Source organism: Phaenicophaeus curvirostris, unplaced genomic scaffold, assembly GCF_032191515.1.
Source record: "Phaenicophaeus curvirostris isolate KB17595 unplaced genomic scaffold, BPBGC_Pcur_1.0 scaffold_69, whole genome shotgun sequence".
Classification (NCBI taxonomy): domain Eukaryota; kingdom Metazoa; phylum Chordata; class Aves; order Cuculiformes; family Cuculidae; genus Phaenicophaeus; species Phaenicophaeus curvirostris.
Window position 1 is genome coordinate 21,204 of NW_027206691.1, and position 16,238 is coordinate 37,441.

Genomic DNA, 16,238 nt, shown 5'->3' on the forward strand with positions numbered 1-16,238 from the left:
GTGCCCAGCTGCTATCAACATGTAGAAGACATTATTCCAGCCGGTGGGGGAGATGAGCCCTGCAAGCAGCGGCCCTAGTGCACAAGCTGGGGACCTGAACTATTGTTGGTGCCAAGGTTTGCGGCCCCCCTCACCTATGCGGGGTTTGGAAAGAAGAGCACCAGCCAGCATGGGAGCCGAGCCCCTGGCTCCGCATCCTGCTGTCTGCCTGCCAGATTAAATACCTGGCAAACAGAGGTGCTGCTGAGATTTATGGCCCGGCAAGACTCACGCGCTGGCAGGAGCCAGATGGTAATTTGCCCCCCTGGTGCTGTTGGGGGATGTGGAGGCGATGTGGCCTCTCTGCTTTTCAGTGTGCTCCTACTTCAGGTGATAGAGGTCTGCAACCCAGAGCCAGCCAGGTTTGGATTACAGGTAATTAGCTGTGGGTTTGTGGCAGCAAAGCCAAATGAGCTCCGTGCGGGTGCTCAAGAAGGATGTCCTGGCCAAAGAAAGTGGAGCACAAGGCTGTCAGCATGAGGGCTTTGGGGATACAGAGCAAAGAGATGAAAGCTGGGCTGCTCAGTGGGACACCCAAGGCTTTAAGACAAGACAGGGTTATGGCAGGACGGAGGGAAAAAACCCTAAGGGGTTTTACTTTAGCTGTCAGGGACTAAACAAGCCCCTCCGAGCCCCCAGATCTGGAGATCCACCCTGGGAACATCTAGGCACGTGGATTATCCCAGCTCTTATCTCAGCCGAGTGTGTGACCAGCTCATCCCAGGCGCTTGGGAAGAGGAAGGCGGCCGTGACTCAAAGGAACTGGAGGAGAAGAAACCCTTGTGACTGTTTTTTCCCCACATGACAACGCACCATGGGAGCGGCGACGACCAGCATCACACAGCATGTGGTGGCTCTGCCGCCGGTGTAGTCAGAGACGAGGCCGGCAAAGATCCCACCTGCAAGAAGGAGTCACAGGTGTTGCTCAAGCTGCACCAACAGCAAAGCTTTGCCCTGGTTTACTCAAAAATTCTATGGGATGCTGTGCTGTGGTGCTGTTTCATCCCACAGCTTTTGAGCGAGACATCCCCAAGGTTAAAAATAACAATATCAGAGTGAGGAGCTTTGGTTTATTCACACCGCTTTCTCCCTGCAGATGTTTCTATACACCTGCACACAGCTCTCATCCCTTCCGCGCTTCTGAGGTATTATTTAGGAGAAAGCTGAGCCTGAGCAAGCAAGATCCAAGGAAAGCTGTTGTGATGGTCAACGGGATGGCAAAGGTGAGGGGCATTTTATGCCTGCAGAATGCAGCTTGCAACACTGAATAAACCTCACTGCAGTGCTTCATGGAGAGCAATTCCCATCAAAGCCAGGGTTGTCCCCAAGCCATCCCCGATCCACCCCAACCACCCAGGCACAAACCTAAAATGCCCCCGACGTCAAAAAGAGTCGACAAGTCCCCAGCTTCCTTGGCCCCAAAATGAGCTGCAAGGGAGAGAAGAGGGGTGAGAAGATGCTGTCCTTGCCACGCTTGCTCCTGCCTCACCCTCCCCAAGAGCTCACCGACATTCACGATGTAGAGGGGCAGCCAGTAGAGGAAGGTGTAGCTCACCAGCTTGGCAAAGAGGAGGCAAAGGGAGAACTCCACCACACCCTGCGAGGACAGCAGGAGACATCAGAGGAGCTTCTTTCTCTCTCTGTTGATGGGGTGAGCTGCCCTGGCTTTGCTCTTCCCTCCGTCCCCATCACAACACAAGCAGCATCCCATGACTCACAGGTATCCGGAGCGCCCCGAGGAAGCTGATGGCTTCAGGCTCCTCAGCTGGTTCCTTGGGGCTGTTGGAGTGATCCCCGCTGCTTTGGCCTGAGACTTTCAGTGGCCCCTCATGGGAGGTGACTGCTTCAGGGTCCTTCTCTTTGGAGGCCACCCCTCCAACATCCTCCTCATCGGAGGCCATCTAAAAGCAAGGCGAAAGCGGGAGATGTGGCTCTCGTTGCTGCAAGGGGCTGAACCATCAGAGAGGCCAGGAGGTGACCCTGAGGATGCTCAGACCACGGTAGCAGTGAGCATCCTGTGCAATAACTGAACACCACTCCAATTTCTGACATTATAGAATCATAGAATCATAGAATAACCAGGTTGGAAGAGACCCACCGGATCATCGAGTCCAACCATTCCTATCAAACACTAAACCATGTCCCTCAGCACCTCATCCACCTGCACCTTAAACACCTCCAGGGAAGGCGAGTCAACCCCCTCCCTGGGCAGACGGTTCCGTTGCCTAATGACCCTTTCTGTGAAGAATTTTTTCCTCATGTCCAGCCTAAATCTCCCCTGGTGGAGCTTGAGGCCATTCCCTCTTGTCCTGTCCCCTGTCACTTGGGAGAAGAGCCCAGCTCCCTCCTCTCCACAACCTCCTTTCAGGGAGTTGCAGAGAGCAATAAGGTCTCCCCTCAGCCTCCTCTTCTCCAGGCTAAACACTCCCAGCTCTCTCAGCTATTCCTCAGAAGGCCTGTTCTCCAGCCCCCTCACCAGCTTTGCTGCTCTTCTCTGGACTCGCTCCAGAGCCTCAACATCCTTCTTGTGGGGAGGGGCCCAGAACTGAACACCGGTTTCGAGGAGCGGTCTCCCCAGTGCCGAGTCCAGAGGGAGAAGAACCTCCCTGGACCTGCTGGTCACACCGTTTCTGATACAAGCCAAGATGACATTGGCCTTCTTGGCCACCTGGGCACACTGCTGGCTCACGTTCAGTCACTGTGACACTCGGGTTGCTTTGCTCTAAACTGAGCAACCCGGCCCAGTACGAGCCCGTTGGGAATCAAAGGAACTCACGTGATGCATAGGTGGGTTGCAGCCAACATCCTCGGGATCTGGAGGGAGAAAGGAGATCCTGTGAGAGCCTGGACCAGCCCTGCTCCAGCACCTCATGCGCTGCAAGGGAGAAATATGGGGCTGCAATCCCCCCAGGGCTGGGCTGTGTCTCTGGCGCCCGCTTCCTGGCAGCGAAAAGTCCTGGTCAGATCCCAAAGGGCTTCCCAAATGCTTCCTACAAAGACAGGCCAAGAGGAGCGTGTGGCACAGGGCGCTGGGCCTGCCTGGGTGATCCCAAAGGATACTGAGCATCTCTGTGGTGGCCGGCTCCACATCCCTGCTTGTCACAAGCTGCAAAGTATTTGGGTTGCCCAAAACACTCAGAGCTGGGTCAGGAGAAAAATTATAGCCCTGCCTGCTGATCTTGCTGTTCCACCAGGCATCTGCTGTGCCCCAGATTGTGCCACTCACACTCCACAAGGAAGAAGAAGGAGATGATGCCCATGATAGCGATGACGATGCCAGGCACAACGAAGGAGAAACCCCAGGCAGAGGAAACCCAGACGCCGGCGACGAGTGACCCTAAGATGTTGCCAACGGAGGTGTGCGAGTTCCAGATGCCCATGATGAAACCTCTCCTGGCAGGGACAGAGCTGGGGTTGGCATCGCCAGGGCCAACAGGGACCAGGACCAGGGTGCAATACGCCGGAGAATCACTCACTTTCCCTTCCCGAACCAATTCCCGACGCACGCCACGACAGAAGGCCAGCCGGTCGTTTGCACCAGCCCATTGCAGACCTAGCAAGAGACGAGCAGCATCACACGGCACTGTCGGCACCCGGCGAGCACCCACTGGATCCATGGAGCGCAGCCCTTCCGCTGCTTCGGGCAACTGCGCTCAAAACCAGCCCCCCCATCCCAAAGCTGGCCAGAAAATGCTTGGTTTGGGTATTTTTTTTCCTGCTGGGGCAACCCCGGAGCCTTTTGCATTGTTCCCATGGCTAAATCGGGAGCGGCTGGGGTTGCCAAACCGGCCGCCCGCCCTGCTCGGCTGGACCGGCGCGCCCGGTGGTTTCAGCGCCCACGCTACTCATAACCGGGTTTTGCGGGGAGTGGAAATGCCCGTCGTGCTCCCGCATGAAACTGGGCCACCCTGATCCCTAAGAGCCACCAGAAAACTGGGATACGGCCAGGGCAGTAAAATCCAGAGCCTGGGCATCTCTGGCGCACACAGACCTGCATGATGATGAAGTACCAGAGGACGTGGATATTCCAGAAGGAGACGAGGCCGAAGAGCGCGGTGAAGAGCCCGCTCAGCACCATCCCCGCCGACAGGTGGTACCGCAGCGGGAGGCGCTCCCCAAAAATGCCGCTGCGGAGAGAGGGAAGAGTGCCGACAGGGGCCGTCACGGGCGATGCTGCCGATGGGCGGCACCACACCACGTCAGTGCCCGAATCCCAAGGGGATCCCAGCACCTAGCTGCTTTCCCGTTAGCACGACCTGATGGAAACCAGTTTGGGACTGCAAACTGGTGGGCAGAGGACAAGGGGTGCAAAGGCCTTGGGTACCTGATAAACATCCCAATGGCATAGGCCACCAGGAAGGCATTATCCAGCGCCCCAAAAAGCTCATTGTAGTTGTCCCCATCTGCAAAAGAAATATCAGGGCCACATCAGCCAGGCTGCCATCCTGTTTCCCTCGCCGTGGCCACTGGCTGGTCCTCATCCCCCATCCCCAAAACTCTTCTCCCCGGGGAGGGGCAGCTCTTGGGCCGTGGCCAGGCGCCAGCGGCTTTGGCACCCGGTCCCGATTTCACCACTCGCTGCTGCCCTTTGGCCCGGGGACACAGGGCACATTAATTACCTCCGGGTGCCTAATGAGCAGCCGGCCCCCTGCCAAAACCTCTGGCCGTGACCCGGCTCGGGGTGACGGGGGCGCTCAGCCTTACCGAAGGGTGCCCAGCTGCTATCAACATGTAGAAGACATTATTCCAGCCGGTGGGGGAGATGAGCCCTGCAAGCAGCGGCCCTAGTGCACAAGCTGGGGACCTGAACTATTGTTGGTGCCAAGGTTTGCGGCCCCCCTCACCTATGCGGGGTTTGGAAAGAAGAGCACCAGCCAGCATGGGAGCCGAGCCCCTGGCTCCGCATCCTGCTGTCTGCCTGCCAGATTAAATACCTGGCAAACAGAGGTGCTGCTGAGATTTATGGCCCGGCAAGACTCACGCGCTGGCAGGAGCCAGATGGTAATTTGCCCCCCTGGTGCTGTTGGGGGATGTGGAGGCGATGTGGCCTCTCTGCTTTTCAGTGTGCTCCTACTTCAGGTGATAGAGGTCTGCAACCCAGAGCCAGCCAGGTTTGGATTACAGGTAATTAGCTGTGGGTTTGTGGCAGCAAAGCCAAATGAGCTCCGTGCGGGTGCTCAAGAAGGATGTCCTGGCCAAAGAAAGTGGAGCACAAGGCTGTCAGCATGAGGGCTTTGGGGATACAGAGCAAAGAGATGAAAGCTGGGCTGCTCAGTGGGACACCCAAGGCTTTAAGACAAGACAGGGTTATGGCAGGACGGAGGGAAAAAACCCTAAGGGGTTTTACTTTAGCTGTCAGGGACTAAACAAGCCCCTCCGAGCCCCCAGATCTGGAGATCCACCCTGGGAACATCTAGGCACGTGGATTATCCCAGCTCTTATCTCAGCCGAGTGTGTGACCAGCTCATCCCAGGCGCTTGGGAAGAGGAAGGCGGCCGTGACTCAAAGGAACTGGAGGAGAAGAAACCCTTGTGACTGTTTTTTCCCCACATGACAACGCACCATGGGAGCGGCGACGACCAGCATCACACAGCATGTGGTGGCTCTGCCGCCGGTGTAGTCAGAGACGAGGCCGGCAAAGATCCCACCTGCAAGAAGGAGTCACAGGTGTTGCTCAAGCTGCACCAACAGCAAAGCTTTGCCCTGGTTTAGTCAAAAATTCTATGGGATGCTGTGCTGTGGTGCTGTTTCATCCCACAGCTTTTGAGCGAGACACCCCCAAGGTTAAAAATAACAATATCAGAGTGAGGAGCTTTGGTTTATTCACACCGCTTTCTCCCTGCAGATGTTTCTATACACCTGCACACAGCTCTCATCCCTTCCACGCTTCTGAGGTATTATTTAGGAGAAAGCTGAGCCTGAGCAAGCAAGATCCAAGGAAAGCTGTTGTGATGGTCAACGGGATGGCAAAGGTGAGGGGCATTTTATGCCTGCAGAATGCAGCTTGCAACACTGAATAAACCTCACTGCAGTGCTTCATGGAGAGCAATTCCCATCAAAGCCAGGGTTGTCCCCAAGCCATCCCCGATCCACCCCAACCACCCAGGCACAAACCTAAAATGCCCCCGACGTCAAAAAGAGTCGACAAGTCCCCAGCTTCCTTGGCCCCAAAATGAGCTGCAAGGGAGAGAAGAGGGGTGAGAAGATGCTGTCCTTGCCACGCTTGCTCCTGCCTCACCCTCCCCAAGAGCTCACCGACATTCACGATGTAGAGGGGCAGCCAGTAGAGGAAGGTGTAGCTCACCAGCTTGGCGAAGAGGAGGCAAAGGAAGAACTCCACCACACCCTGCGAGGACAGCAGGAGACATCAGAGGAGCTTCTTTCTCCCTCTGTTGATGGGGTGAGCTGCCCTGGCTTTGCTCTTCCCTCCGTCCCCATCACAACACAAGCAGCATCCCATGACTCACAGGTATCCGGAGCGCCCCGAGGAAGCTGATGGCTTCAGGCTCCTCAGCTGGTTCCTTGGGGCTGTTGGAGTGATCCCCGCTGCTTTGGCCTGAGACTTTCAGTGGCCCCTCATGGGAGGTGACTGCTTCAGGGTCCTTCTCTTTGGAGGCCACCCCTCCAACATCCTCCTCATCGGAGGCCATCTAAAAGCAAGGCGAAAGCGGGAGATGTGGCTCTCGTTGCTGCAAGGGGCTGAACCATCAGAGAGGCCAGGAGGTGACCCTGAGCATGCTCAGACCACGGTAGCAGTGAGCATCCTGTGCAATAACTGAACACCACTCCAATTTCTGACATTATAGAATCGTAGAATCATAGAATAACCAGGTTGGAAGAGACCCACCGGATCATCGAGTCCAACCATTCCTATCAAACACTAAACCATGTCCCTCAGCACCTCATCCACCTGCACCTTAAACACCTCCAGGGAAGGCGAGTCAACCCCCTCCCTGGGCAGACGGTTCCGTTGCCTAATGACCCTTTCTGTGAAGAATTTTTTCCTCATGTCCAGCCTAAATCTCCCCTGGTGGAGCTTGAGGCCATTCCCTCTTGTCCTGTCCCCTGTCACTTGGGAGAAGAGCCCAGCTCCCTCCTCTCCACAACCTCCTTTCAGGGAGTTGGAGAGAGCAATGAGGTCTCCCCTCAGCCTCCTCTTCTCCAGGCTAAACACCCCCAGCTCTCTCAGCCGTTCCTCAGAAGGCCTGTTCTCCAGCCCTCACCAGCTTTGCTGCTCTTCTCTGGACTCGCTCCAGAGCCTCAACATCCTTCTTGTGGGGAGGGGCCCAGAACTGAACACCGGTTTCGAGGAGCGGTCTCACCAGTGCCGAGTCCAGAGGGAGAAGAACCTCCCTGGACCTGCTGGTCACACCGTTTCTGATACAAGCCAAGATGACATTGGCCTTCTTGGCCACCTGGGCACACTGCTGGCTCACGTTCAGTCACTGTGACACTCGGGTTGCTTTGCTCTAAACTGAGCAACCCGGCCCAGTACGAGCCCGTTGGGAATCAAAGGAACTCACGTGATGCATAGGTGGGTTGCAGCCAACATCCTCGGGATCTGGAGGGAGAAAGGAGATCCTGTGAGAGCCTGGACCAGCCCTGCTCCAGCACCTCATGCGCTGCAAGGGAGAAATATGGGGCTGCAATCCCCCCAGGGCTGGGCTGTGTCTCTGGCGCCCGCTTCCTGGCAGCGAAAAGTCCTGGTCAGATCCCAAAGGGCTTCCCAAATGCTTCCTACAAAGACAGGCCAAGAGGAGCGTGTGGCACAGGGCGCTGGGCCTGCCTGGGTGATCCCAAAGGATACTGAGCATCTCTGTGGTGGCCGGCTCCACATCCCTGCTTGTCACAAGCTGCAAAGTATTTGGGTTGCCCAAAACACTCAGAGCTGGGTCAGGAGAAAAATTATAGCCCTGCCTGCTGATCTTGCTGTTCCACCAGGCATCTGCTGTGCCCCAGATTGTGCCACTCACACTCCACAAGGAAGAAGAAGGAGATGATGCCCATGATAGCGATGACGATGCCAGGCACAACGAAGGAGAAACCCCAGGCAGAGGAAACCCAGACGCCGGCGACGAGTGACCCTAAGATGTTGCCAACGGAGGTGTGCGAGTTCCAGATGCCCATGATGAAACCTCTCCTGGCAGGGACAGAGCTGGGGTTGGCATCGCCAGGGCCAACAGGGACCAGGACCAGGGTGCAATACGCCGGAGAATCACTCACTTTCCCTTCCCGAACCAATTCCCGACGCACGCCACGACAGAAGGCCAGCCGGTCGTTTGCACCAGCCCATTGCAGACCTAGCAAGAGACGAGCAGCATCACACGGCACTGTCGGCACCCGGCGAGCACCCACTGGATCCATGGAGCGCAGCCCTTCCGCTGCTTCGGGCAACTGCGCTCAAAACCAGCCCCCCCATCCCAAAGCTGGCCAGAAAATGCTTGGTTTGGGTATTTTTTTTCCTGCTGGGGCAACCCCGGAGCCTTTTGCATTGTTCCCATGGCTAAATCGGGAGCGGCTGGGGTTGCCAAACCGGCCGCCCGCCCTGCTCGGCTGGACCGGCGCGCCCGGTGGTTTCAGCGCCCACGCTACTCATAACCGGGTTTTGCGGGGAGTGGAAATGCCCGTCGTGCTCCCGCATGAAACTGGGCCACCCTGATCCCTAAGAGCCACCAGAAAACTGGGATACGGCCAGGGCAGTAAAATCCAGAGCCTGGGCATCTCTGGCGCACACAGACCTGCATGATGATGAAGTACCAGAGGACGTGGATATTCCAGAAGGAGACGAGGCCGAAGAGCGCGGTGAAGAGCCCGCTCAGCACCATCCCCGCCGACAGGTGGTACCGCAGCGGGAGGCGCTCCCCAAAAATGCCGCTGCGGAGAGAGGGAAGAGTGCCGACAGGGGCCGTCACGGGCGATGCTGCCGATGGGCGGCACCACACCACGTCAGTGCCCGAATCCCAAGGGGATCCCAGCACCTAGCTGCTTTCCCGTTAGCACGACCTGATGGAAACCAGTTTGGGACTGCAAACTGGTGGGCAGAGGACAAGGGGTGCAAAGGCCTTGGGTACCTGATAAACATCCCAATGGCATAGGCCACCAGGAAGGCATTATCCAGCGCCCCAAAAAGCTCATTGTAGTTGTCCCCATCTGCAAAAGAAATATCAGGGCCACATCAGCCAGGCTGCCATCCTGTTTCCCTCGCCGTGGCCACTGGCTGGTCCTCATCCCCCATCCCCAAAACTCTTCTCCCCGGGGAGGGGCAGCTCTTGGGCCGTGGCCAGGCGCCAGCGGCTTTGGCACCCGGTCCCGATTTCACCACTCGCTGCTGCCCTTTGGCCCGGGGACACAGGGCACATTAATTACCTCCGGGTGCCTAATGAGCAGCCGGCCCCCTGCCAAAACCTCTGGCCGTGACCCGGCTCGGGGTGACGGGGGCGCTCAGCCTTACCGAAGGGTGCCCAGCTGCTATCAACATGTAGAAGACATTATTCCAGCCGGTGGGGGAGATGAGCCCTGCAAGCAGCGGCCCTAGTGCACAAGCTGGGGACCTGAACTATTGTTGGTGCCAAGGTTTGCGGCCCCCCTCACCTATGCGGGGTTTGGAAAGAAGAGCACCAGCCAGCATGGGAGCCGAGCCCCTGGCTCCGCATCCTGCTGTCTGCCTGCCAGATTAAATACCTGGCAAACAGAGGTGCTGCTGAGATTTATGGCCCGGCAAGACTCACGCGCTGGCAGGAGCCAGATGGTAATTTGCCCCCCTGGTGCTGTTGGGGGATGTGGAGGCGATGTGGCCTCTCTGCTTTTCAGTGTGCTCCTACTTCAGGTGATAGAGGTCTGCAACCCAGAGCCAGCCAGGTTTGGATTACAGGTAATTAGCTGTGGGTTTGTGGCAGCAAAGCCAAATGAGCTCCGTGCGGGTGCTCAAGAAGGATGTCCTGGCCAAAGAAAGTGGAGCACAAGGCTGTCAGCATGAGGGCTTTGGGGATACAGAGCAAAGAGATGAAAGCTGGGCTGCTCAGTGGGACACCCAAGGCTTTAAGACAAGACAGGGTTATGGCAGGACGGAGGGAAAAAACCCTAAGGGGTTTTACTTTAGCTGTCAGGGACTAAACAAGCCCCTCCGAGCCCCCAGATCTGGAGATCCACCCTGGGAACATCTAGGCACGTGGATTATCCCAGCTCTTATCTCAGCCGAGTGTGTGACCAGCTCATCCCAGGCGCTTGGGAAGAGGAAGGCGGCCGTGACTCAAAGGAACTGGAGGAGAAGAAACCCTTGTGACTGTTTTTTCCCCACATGACAACGCACCATGGGAGCGGCGACGACCAGCATCACACAGCATGTGGTGGCTCTGCCGCCGGTGTAGTCAGAGACGAGGCCGGCAAAGATCCCACCTGCAAGAAGGAGTCACAGGTGTTGCTCAAGCTGCACCAACAGCAAAGCTTTGCCCTGGTTTACTCAAAAATTCTATGGGATGCTGTGCTGTGGTGCTGTTTCATCCCACAGCTTTTGAGCGAGACACCCCCAAGGTTAAAAATAACAATATCAGAGTGAGGAGCTTTGGTTTATTCACACCGCTTTCTCCCTGCAGATGTTTCTATACACCTGCACACAGCTCTCATCCCTTCCACGCTTCTGAGGTATTATTTAGGAGAAAGCTGAGCCTGAGCAAGCAAGATCCAAGGAAAGCTGTTGTGATGGTCAACGGGATGGCAAAGGTGAGGGGCATTTTATGCCTGCAGAATGCAGCTTGCAACACTGAATAAACCTCACTGCAGTGCTTCATGGAGAGCAATTCCCATCAAAGCCAGGGTTGTCCCCAAGCCATCCCCGATCCACCCCAACCACCCAGGCACAAACCTAAAATGCCCCCGACGTCAAAAAGAGTCGACAAGTCCCCAGCTTCCTTGGCCCCAAAATGAGCTGCAAGGGAGAGAAGAGGGGTGAGAAGATGCTGTCCTTGCCACGCTTGCTCCTGCCTCACCCTCCCCAAGAGCTCACCGACATTCACGATGTAGAGGGGCAGCCAGTAGAGGAAGGTGTAGCTCACCAGCTTGGCGAAGAGGAGGCAAAGGAAGAACTCCACCACACCCTGCGAGGACAGCAGGAGACATCAGAGGAGCTTCTTTCTCCCTCTGTTGATGGGGTGAGCTGCCCTGGCTTTGCTCTTCCCTCCGTCCCCATCACAACACAAGCAGCATCCCATGACTCACAGGTATCCGGAGCGCCCCGAGGAAGCTGATGGCTTCAGGCTCCTCAGCTGGTTCCTTGGGGCTGTTGGAGTGATCCCCGCTGCTTTGGCCTGAGACTTTCAGTGGCCCCTCATGGGAGGTGACTGCTTCAGGGTCCTTCTCTTTGGAGGCCACCCCTCCAACATCCTCCTCATCGGAGGCCATCTAAAAGCAAGGCGAAAGCGGGAGATGTGGCTCTCGTTGCTGCAAGGGGCTGAACCATCAGAGAGGCCAGCAGGTGACCCTGAGCATGCTCAGACCACGGTAGCAGTGAGCATCCTGTGCAATAACTGAACACCACTCCAATTTCTGACATTATAGAATCGTAGAATCATAGAATAACCAGGTTGGAAGAGACCCACCGGATCATCGAGTCCAACCATTCCTATCAAACACTAAACCATGTCCCTCAGCACCTCATCCACCTGCACCTTAAACACCTCCAGGGAAGGCGAGTCAACCCCCTCCCTGGGCAGACGGTTCCGTTGCCTAATGACCCTTTCTGTGAAGAATTTTTTCCTCATGTCCAGCCTAAATCTCCCCTGGTGGAGCTTGAGGCCATTCCCTCTTGTCCTGTCCCCTGTCACTTGGGAGAAGAGCCCAGCTCCCTCCTCTCCACAACCTCCTTTCAGGGAGTTGGAGAGAGCAATGAGGTCTCCCCTCAGCCTCCTCTTCTCCAGGCTAAACACCCCCAGCTCTCTCAGCCGTTCCTCAGAAGGCCTGTTCTCCAGCCCTCACCAGCTTTGCTGCTCTTCTCTGGACTCGCTCCAGAGCCTCAACATCCTTCTTGTGGGGAGGGGCCCAGAACTGAACACCGGTTTCGAGGAGCGGTCTCACCAGTGCCGAGTCCAGAGGGAGAAGAACCTCCCTGGACCTGCTGGTCACACCGTTTCTGATACAAGCCAAGATGACATTGGCCTTCTTGGCCACCTGGGCACACTGCTGGCTCACGTTCAGTCACTGTGACACTCGGGTTGCTTTGCTCTAAACTGAGCAACCCGGCCCAGTACGAGCCCGTTGGGAATCAAAGGAACTCACGTGATGCATAGGTGGGTTGCAGCCAACATCCTCGGGATCTGGAGGGAGAAAGGAGATCCTGTGAGAGCCTGGACCAGCCCTGCTCCAGCACCTCATGCGCTGCAAGGGAGAAATATGGGGCTGCAATCCCCCCAGGGCTGGGCTGTGTCTCTGGCGCCCGCTTCCTGGCAGCGAAAAGTCCTGGTCAGATCCCAAAGGGCTTCCCAAATGCTTCCTACAAAGACAGGCCAAGAGGAGCGTGTGGCACAGGGCGCTGGGCCTGCCTGGGTGATCCCAAAGGATACTGAGCATCTCTGTGGTGGCCGGCTCCACATCCCTGCTTGTCACAAGCTGCAAAGTATTTGGGTTGCCCAAAACACTCAGAGCTGGGTCAGGAGAAAAATTATAGCCCTGCCTGCTGATCTTGCTGTTCCACCAAGCATCTGCTGTGCCCCAGATTGTGCCACTCACACTCCACAAGGAAGAAGAAGGAGATGATGCCCATGATAGCGATGACGATGCCAGGCACAACGAAGGAGAAACCCCAGGCAGAGGAAACCCAGACGCCGGCGACGAGTGACCCTAAGATGTTGCCAACGGAGGTGTGCGAGTTCCAGATGCCCATGATGAAACCTCTCCTGGCAGGGACAGAGCTGGGGTTGGCATCGCCAGGGCCAACAGGGACCAGGACCAGGGTGCAATACGCCGGAGAATCACTCACTTTCCCTTCCCGAACCAATTCCCGACGCACGCCACGACAGAAGGCCAGCCGGTCGTTTGCACCAGCCCATTGCAGACCTAGCAAGAGACGAGCAGCATCACACGGCACTGTCGGCACCCGGCGAGCACCCACTGGATCCATGGAGCGCAGCCCTTCCGCTGCTTCGGGCAACTGCGCTCAAAACCAGCCCCCCCATCCCAAAGCTGGCCAGAAAATGCTTGGTTTGGGTATTTTTTTTCCTGCTGGGGCAATCCCGGAGCCTTTTGCATTGTTCCCATGGCTAAATCGGGAGCGGCTGGGGTTGCCAAACCGGCCGCCCGCCCTGCTCGGCTGGACCGGCGCGCCCGGTGGTTTCAGCGCCCACGCTACTCGTAACCGGGTTTTGCGGGGAGTGGAAATGCCCGTCGTGCTCCCGCATGAAACTGGGCCACCCTGATCCCTAAGAGCCACCAGAAAACTGGGATACGGCCAGGGCAGTAAAATCCAGAGCCTGGGCATCTCTGGCGCACACAGACCTGCATGATGATGAAGTACCAGAGGACGTGGATATTCCAGAAGGAGACGAGGCCGAAGAGCGCGGTGAAGAGCCCGCTCAGCACCATCCCCGCCGACAGGTGGTACCGCAGCGGGAGGCGCTCCCCAAAAATGCCGCTGCGGAGAGAGGGAAGAGTGCCGACAGGGGCCGTCACGGGCGATGCTGCCGATGGGCGGCACCACACCACGTCAGTGCCCGAATCCCAAGGGGATCCCAGCACCTAGCTGCTTTCCCGTTAGCACGACCTGATGGAAACCAGTTTGGGACTGCAAACTGGTGGGCAGAGGACAAGGGGTGCAAAGGCCTTGGGTACCTGATAAACATCCCAATGGCATAGGCCACCAGGAAGGCATTATCCAGCGCCCCAAAAAGCTCATTGTAGTTGTCCCCATCTGCAAAAGAAATACCAGGGCCACATCAGCCAGGCTGCCATCCTGTTTCCCTCGCCGTGGCCACTGGCTGGTCCTCATCCCCCATCCCCAAAACTCTTCTCCCCGGGGAGGGGCAGCTCTTGGGCCGTGGCCAGGCGCCAGCGGCTTTGGCACCCGGTCCCGATTTCACCACTCGCTGCTGCCCTTTGGCCCGGGGACACAGGGCACATTAATTACCTCCGGGTGCCTAATGAGCAGCCGGCCCCCTGCCAAAACCTCTGGCCGTGACCCGGCTCGGGGTGACGGGGGCGCTCAGCCTTACCGAAGGGTGCCCAGCTGCACCACGAGCTGCTGTTGGTGTCATTGTGGGGGTTCGGACCCAAGGCTGAGCAGTTGGGGTGCAGCTGGCTCTGCGGGGAGAGAGAAGGGGTGAATCTCAAGACCCCCCCATCCCCACGTCTCCTCTCCCCATGCCTGGGGTGAGGTGGGAGCGAATCTTGACGATGCTGATGGGTTTTCGGGAGAGGTGGTAGCTGGTGTAGCAGAGGAAGGTCAGCACGAGCGTCAGGCCCCGATACCTGTGGGATGGAGAGACCAGAGGGGTCAGGGTTGAGGGATGGGGATGGGTGGCAAAGCCCAGCCCAGTGGGCATGTCTCAGCTCCAGCCTTGAATTATTCATGCTTTTCATTCCCAGATCTAAAATCCATGCTTTTTGGAGAAAATTATCCAGTGAGGGGGATGAGAGGCAATGCTCCCATTAATCTCAGCCCGGATGAATCTGCTCGGGGTGCGGATGCAGATTTAGGGTGCACACAGGGCCCCATCACTGTTTAACCTTCAGGGTCTTAGAAACACATTGGAAAAAAACACATAGAATCGTGGAATGATTTGGGTTGGAAGGGACCTCAAACCCATCCAGTTCCACCCCTGCCATGGGCAGGGACACCTCCCACTGCATCAGGGGCTCCAAGCCCCATCCAACCTGACCTTGAACCAGGGATGGGAAAGCCACAACTTCTTCTGGACAACCTGGGCCAGGGCCTCCCCACCCTCAGCATGAAGAAATTCTTCCTAATGTCTAACCTAAATCTTCCCCCTTCCAATTTAAAGCCATTCCCCCTCATCCTATCATTCCTGATCCCTGTGAAAAGCCCCTCCCCAGCTTTCCTGGAGGCCCTTTCAGCACTGGAAGCTGCTCTAAGGTCTCCCCAGAGCCTTCTCTTCTCCAGGCTGAACAACCCCAACTCTCAGCCTGTCCTCACGGCAGAGAAGCTCCAGCTCTTGGATCATCTCCGTGGCCTCCTCTGGGCCTGTTCCAACAGTTCCATCTCCTTCTTATGTTGAGGATTCCAGAACTGGACACAGCACCAGGGTCATTCTTGCTTGTTTCCCTGACAAGATCCCCCTGACACCGAAGGGGACTCTGGTGCCGGTCAGGGAGCCGAACCCGGCGCTGCAATCAAAATATCGTCCATGTATTGAATGATTGTCGCAGTCGGGTCACTGCGCCGAACCGGTGCTAACGCTCGATCCACCGTAATTTGGCAAATAGTAGGCGAGTTGATCATTCCTTGAGGCAGCACTTTCCACTGAAAGCGCAAGTTGGGGCGTTGGCTACTTGGGAACACGACAGAAAAAGCAAACCGCTCCTTATCTGCCTCATGTAGAGGTATCGAGAAAAAACAGTCCTTAATATCAAGGACAGCACAAGGTTGTCCTTCCGGTATCATAGAGTTCATGGGCAACAGCGTTTGGACAGGACCCATTGGTTGAATTTTCTCGTTTACCTCACGCAGGTCATGGAGGAGACGAAACCCCTCGCCGGTTCGTTTGGGTATTACGAAAACTGGGGTGTTCCATAGGCTAGTGGAAGGCTCTATATGACCTCGTTGTAGTTCACGGTCAATTAGCTCAAGAAGAGCATCCATTCGAGGCTTCGACAGGGGCCACTGCTTGACCTATACTGGGTCGGACGATTTCCACTTCAGTTTAATTGGTGGAAGTGGGTATGCGGCAGTGGCCCTTATGGTAAATTTGTCACTCTGGCTTTTAATAGGGCTAGAGCGTCCCTTCCCAGCAGGGGTGGGACTCCCGACACAACATATGGGAAGAGGGTAATAGTTTTCTCCGGCCCCTTTTCGGTGTGAAGCGTTATTGCTATCGGTTGAGCGCTCTTCCGAGCTCGGGTTAATCCCCCAACTCCACCCACCATAGGGGCGTCTTCCAATTTCCAACGCGGGGGCAAACTCGTCTCGGGAATAACTGTAACGTCTGCTCCGGTATCGATCAAAAACGGGACACTAATGGTGGTGCCATTTAGGG

The 16,238-nt window shown here is 56.7% G+C and overlaps 3 protein-coding genes across 3 annotated transcripts; all 3 read right to left on the reverse strand.

Annotated features, from left to right (window-relative positions):
• Positions 1 to 289: 289 nt before the first annotated feature.
• LOC138734197 (glucose-6-phosphate exchanger SLC37A2-like) lies at positions 290 to 4,449 on the reverse strand (the record flags this gene model as incomplete). Its single annotated transcript, XM_069881772.1, has 9 exons — positions 290 to 938; positions 1,405 to 1,467; positions 1,546 to 1,636; positions 1,758 to 1,940; positions 2,816 to 2,853; positions 3,266 to 3,432; positions 3,516 to 3,592; positions 4,031 to 4,166; positions 4,364 to 4,449. Coding segments are annotated over 9 exons (987 nt in total), but the record flags the coding sequence as incomplete, so codon positions are not given.
• Positions 4,450 to 5,038: 589 nt separating this feature from the next.
• Positions 5,039 to 9,196, reverse strand: LOC138734198 (glucose-6-phosphate exchanger SLC37A2-like; the record flags this gene model as incomplete). The annotated part of the gene is made up of 9 exons (XM_069881773.1): positions 5,039 to 5,687; positions 6,154 to 6,216; positions 6,295 to 6,385; positions 6,507 to 6,689; positions 7,563 to 7,600; positions 8,013 to 8,179; positions 8,263 to 8,339; positions 8,778 to 8,913; positions 9,111 to 9,196. Coding segments are annotated over 9 exons (987 nt in total), but the record flags the coding sequence as incomplete, so codon positions are not given.
• A 589-nt stretch (positions 9,197 to 9,785) lies between these two features.
• Positions 9,786 to 15,717, reverse strand: LOC138734199 (glucose-6-phosphate exchanger SLC37A2-like). The gene is made up of 10 exons (XM_069881774.1): positions 15,704 to 15,717; positions 14,373 to 14,493; positions 13,525 to 13,764; positions 13,010 to 13,086; positions 12,760 to 12,926; positions 12,310 to 12,347; positions 11,254 to 11,436; positions 11,042 to 11,132; positions 10,901 to 10,963; positions 9,786 to 10,434 (listed from the first exon to the last, which is right to left on the reverse strand). Exons 1-10 carry the CDS (start codon positions 15,715 to 15,717, stop codon positions 10,289 to 10,291), a joined length of 1,140 nt encoding a protein of 379 aa, XP_069737875.1. The 3' UTR covers positions 9,786 to 10,288.
• Between the last annotated feature and the right edge of the window lie 521 nt (positions 15,718 to 16,238).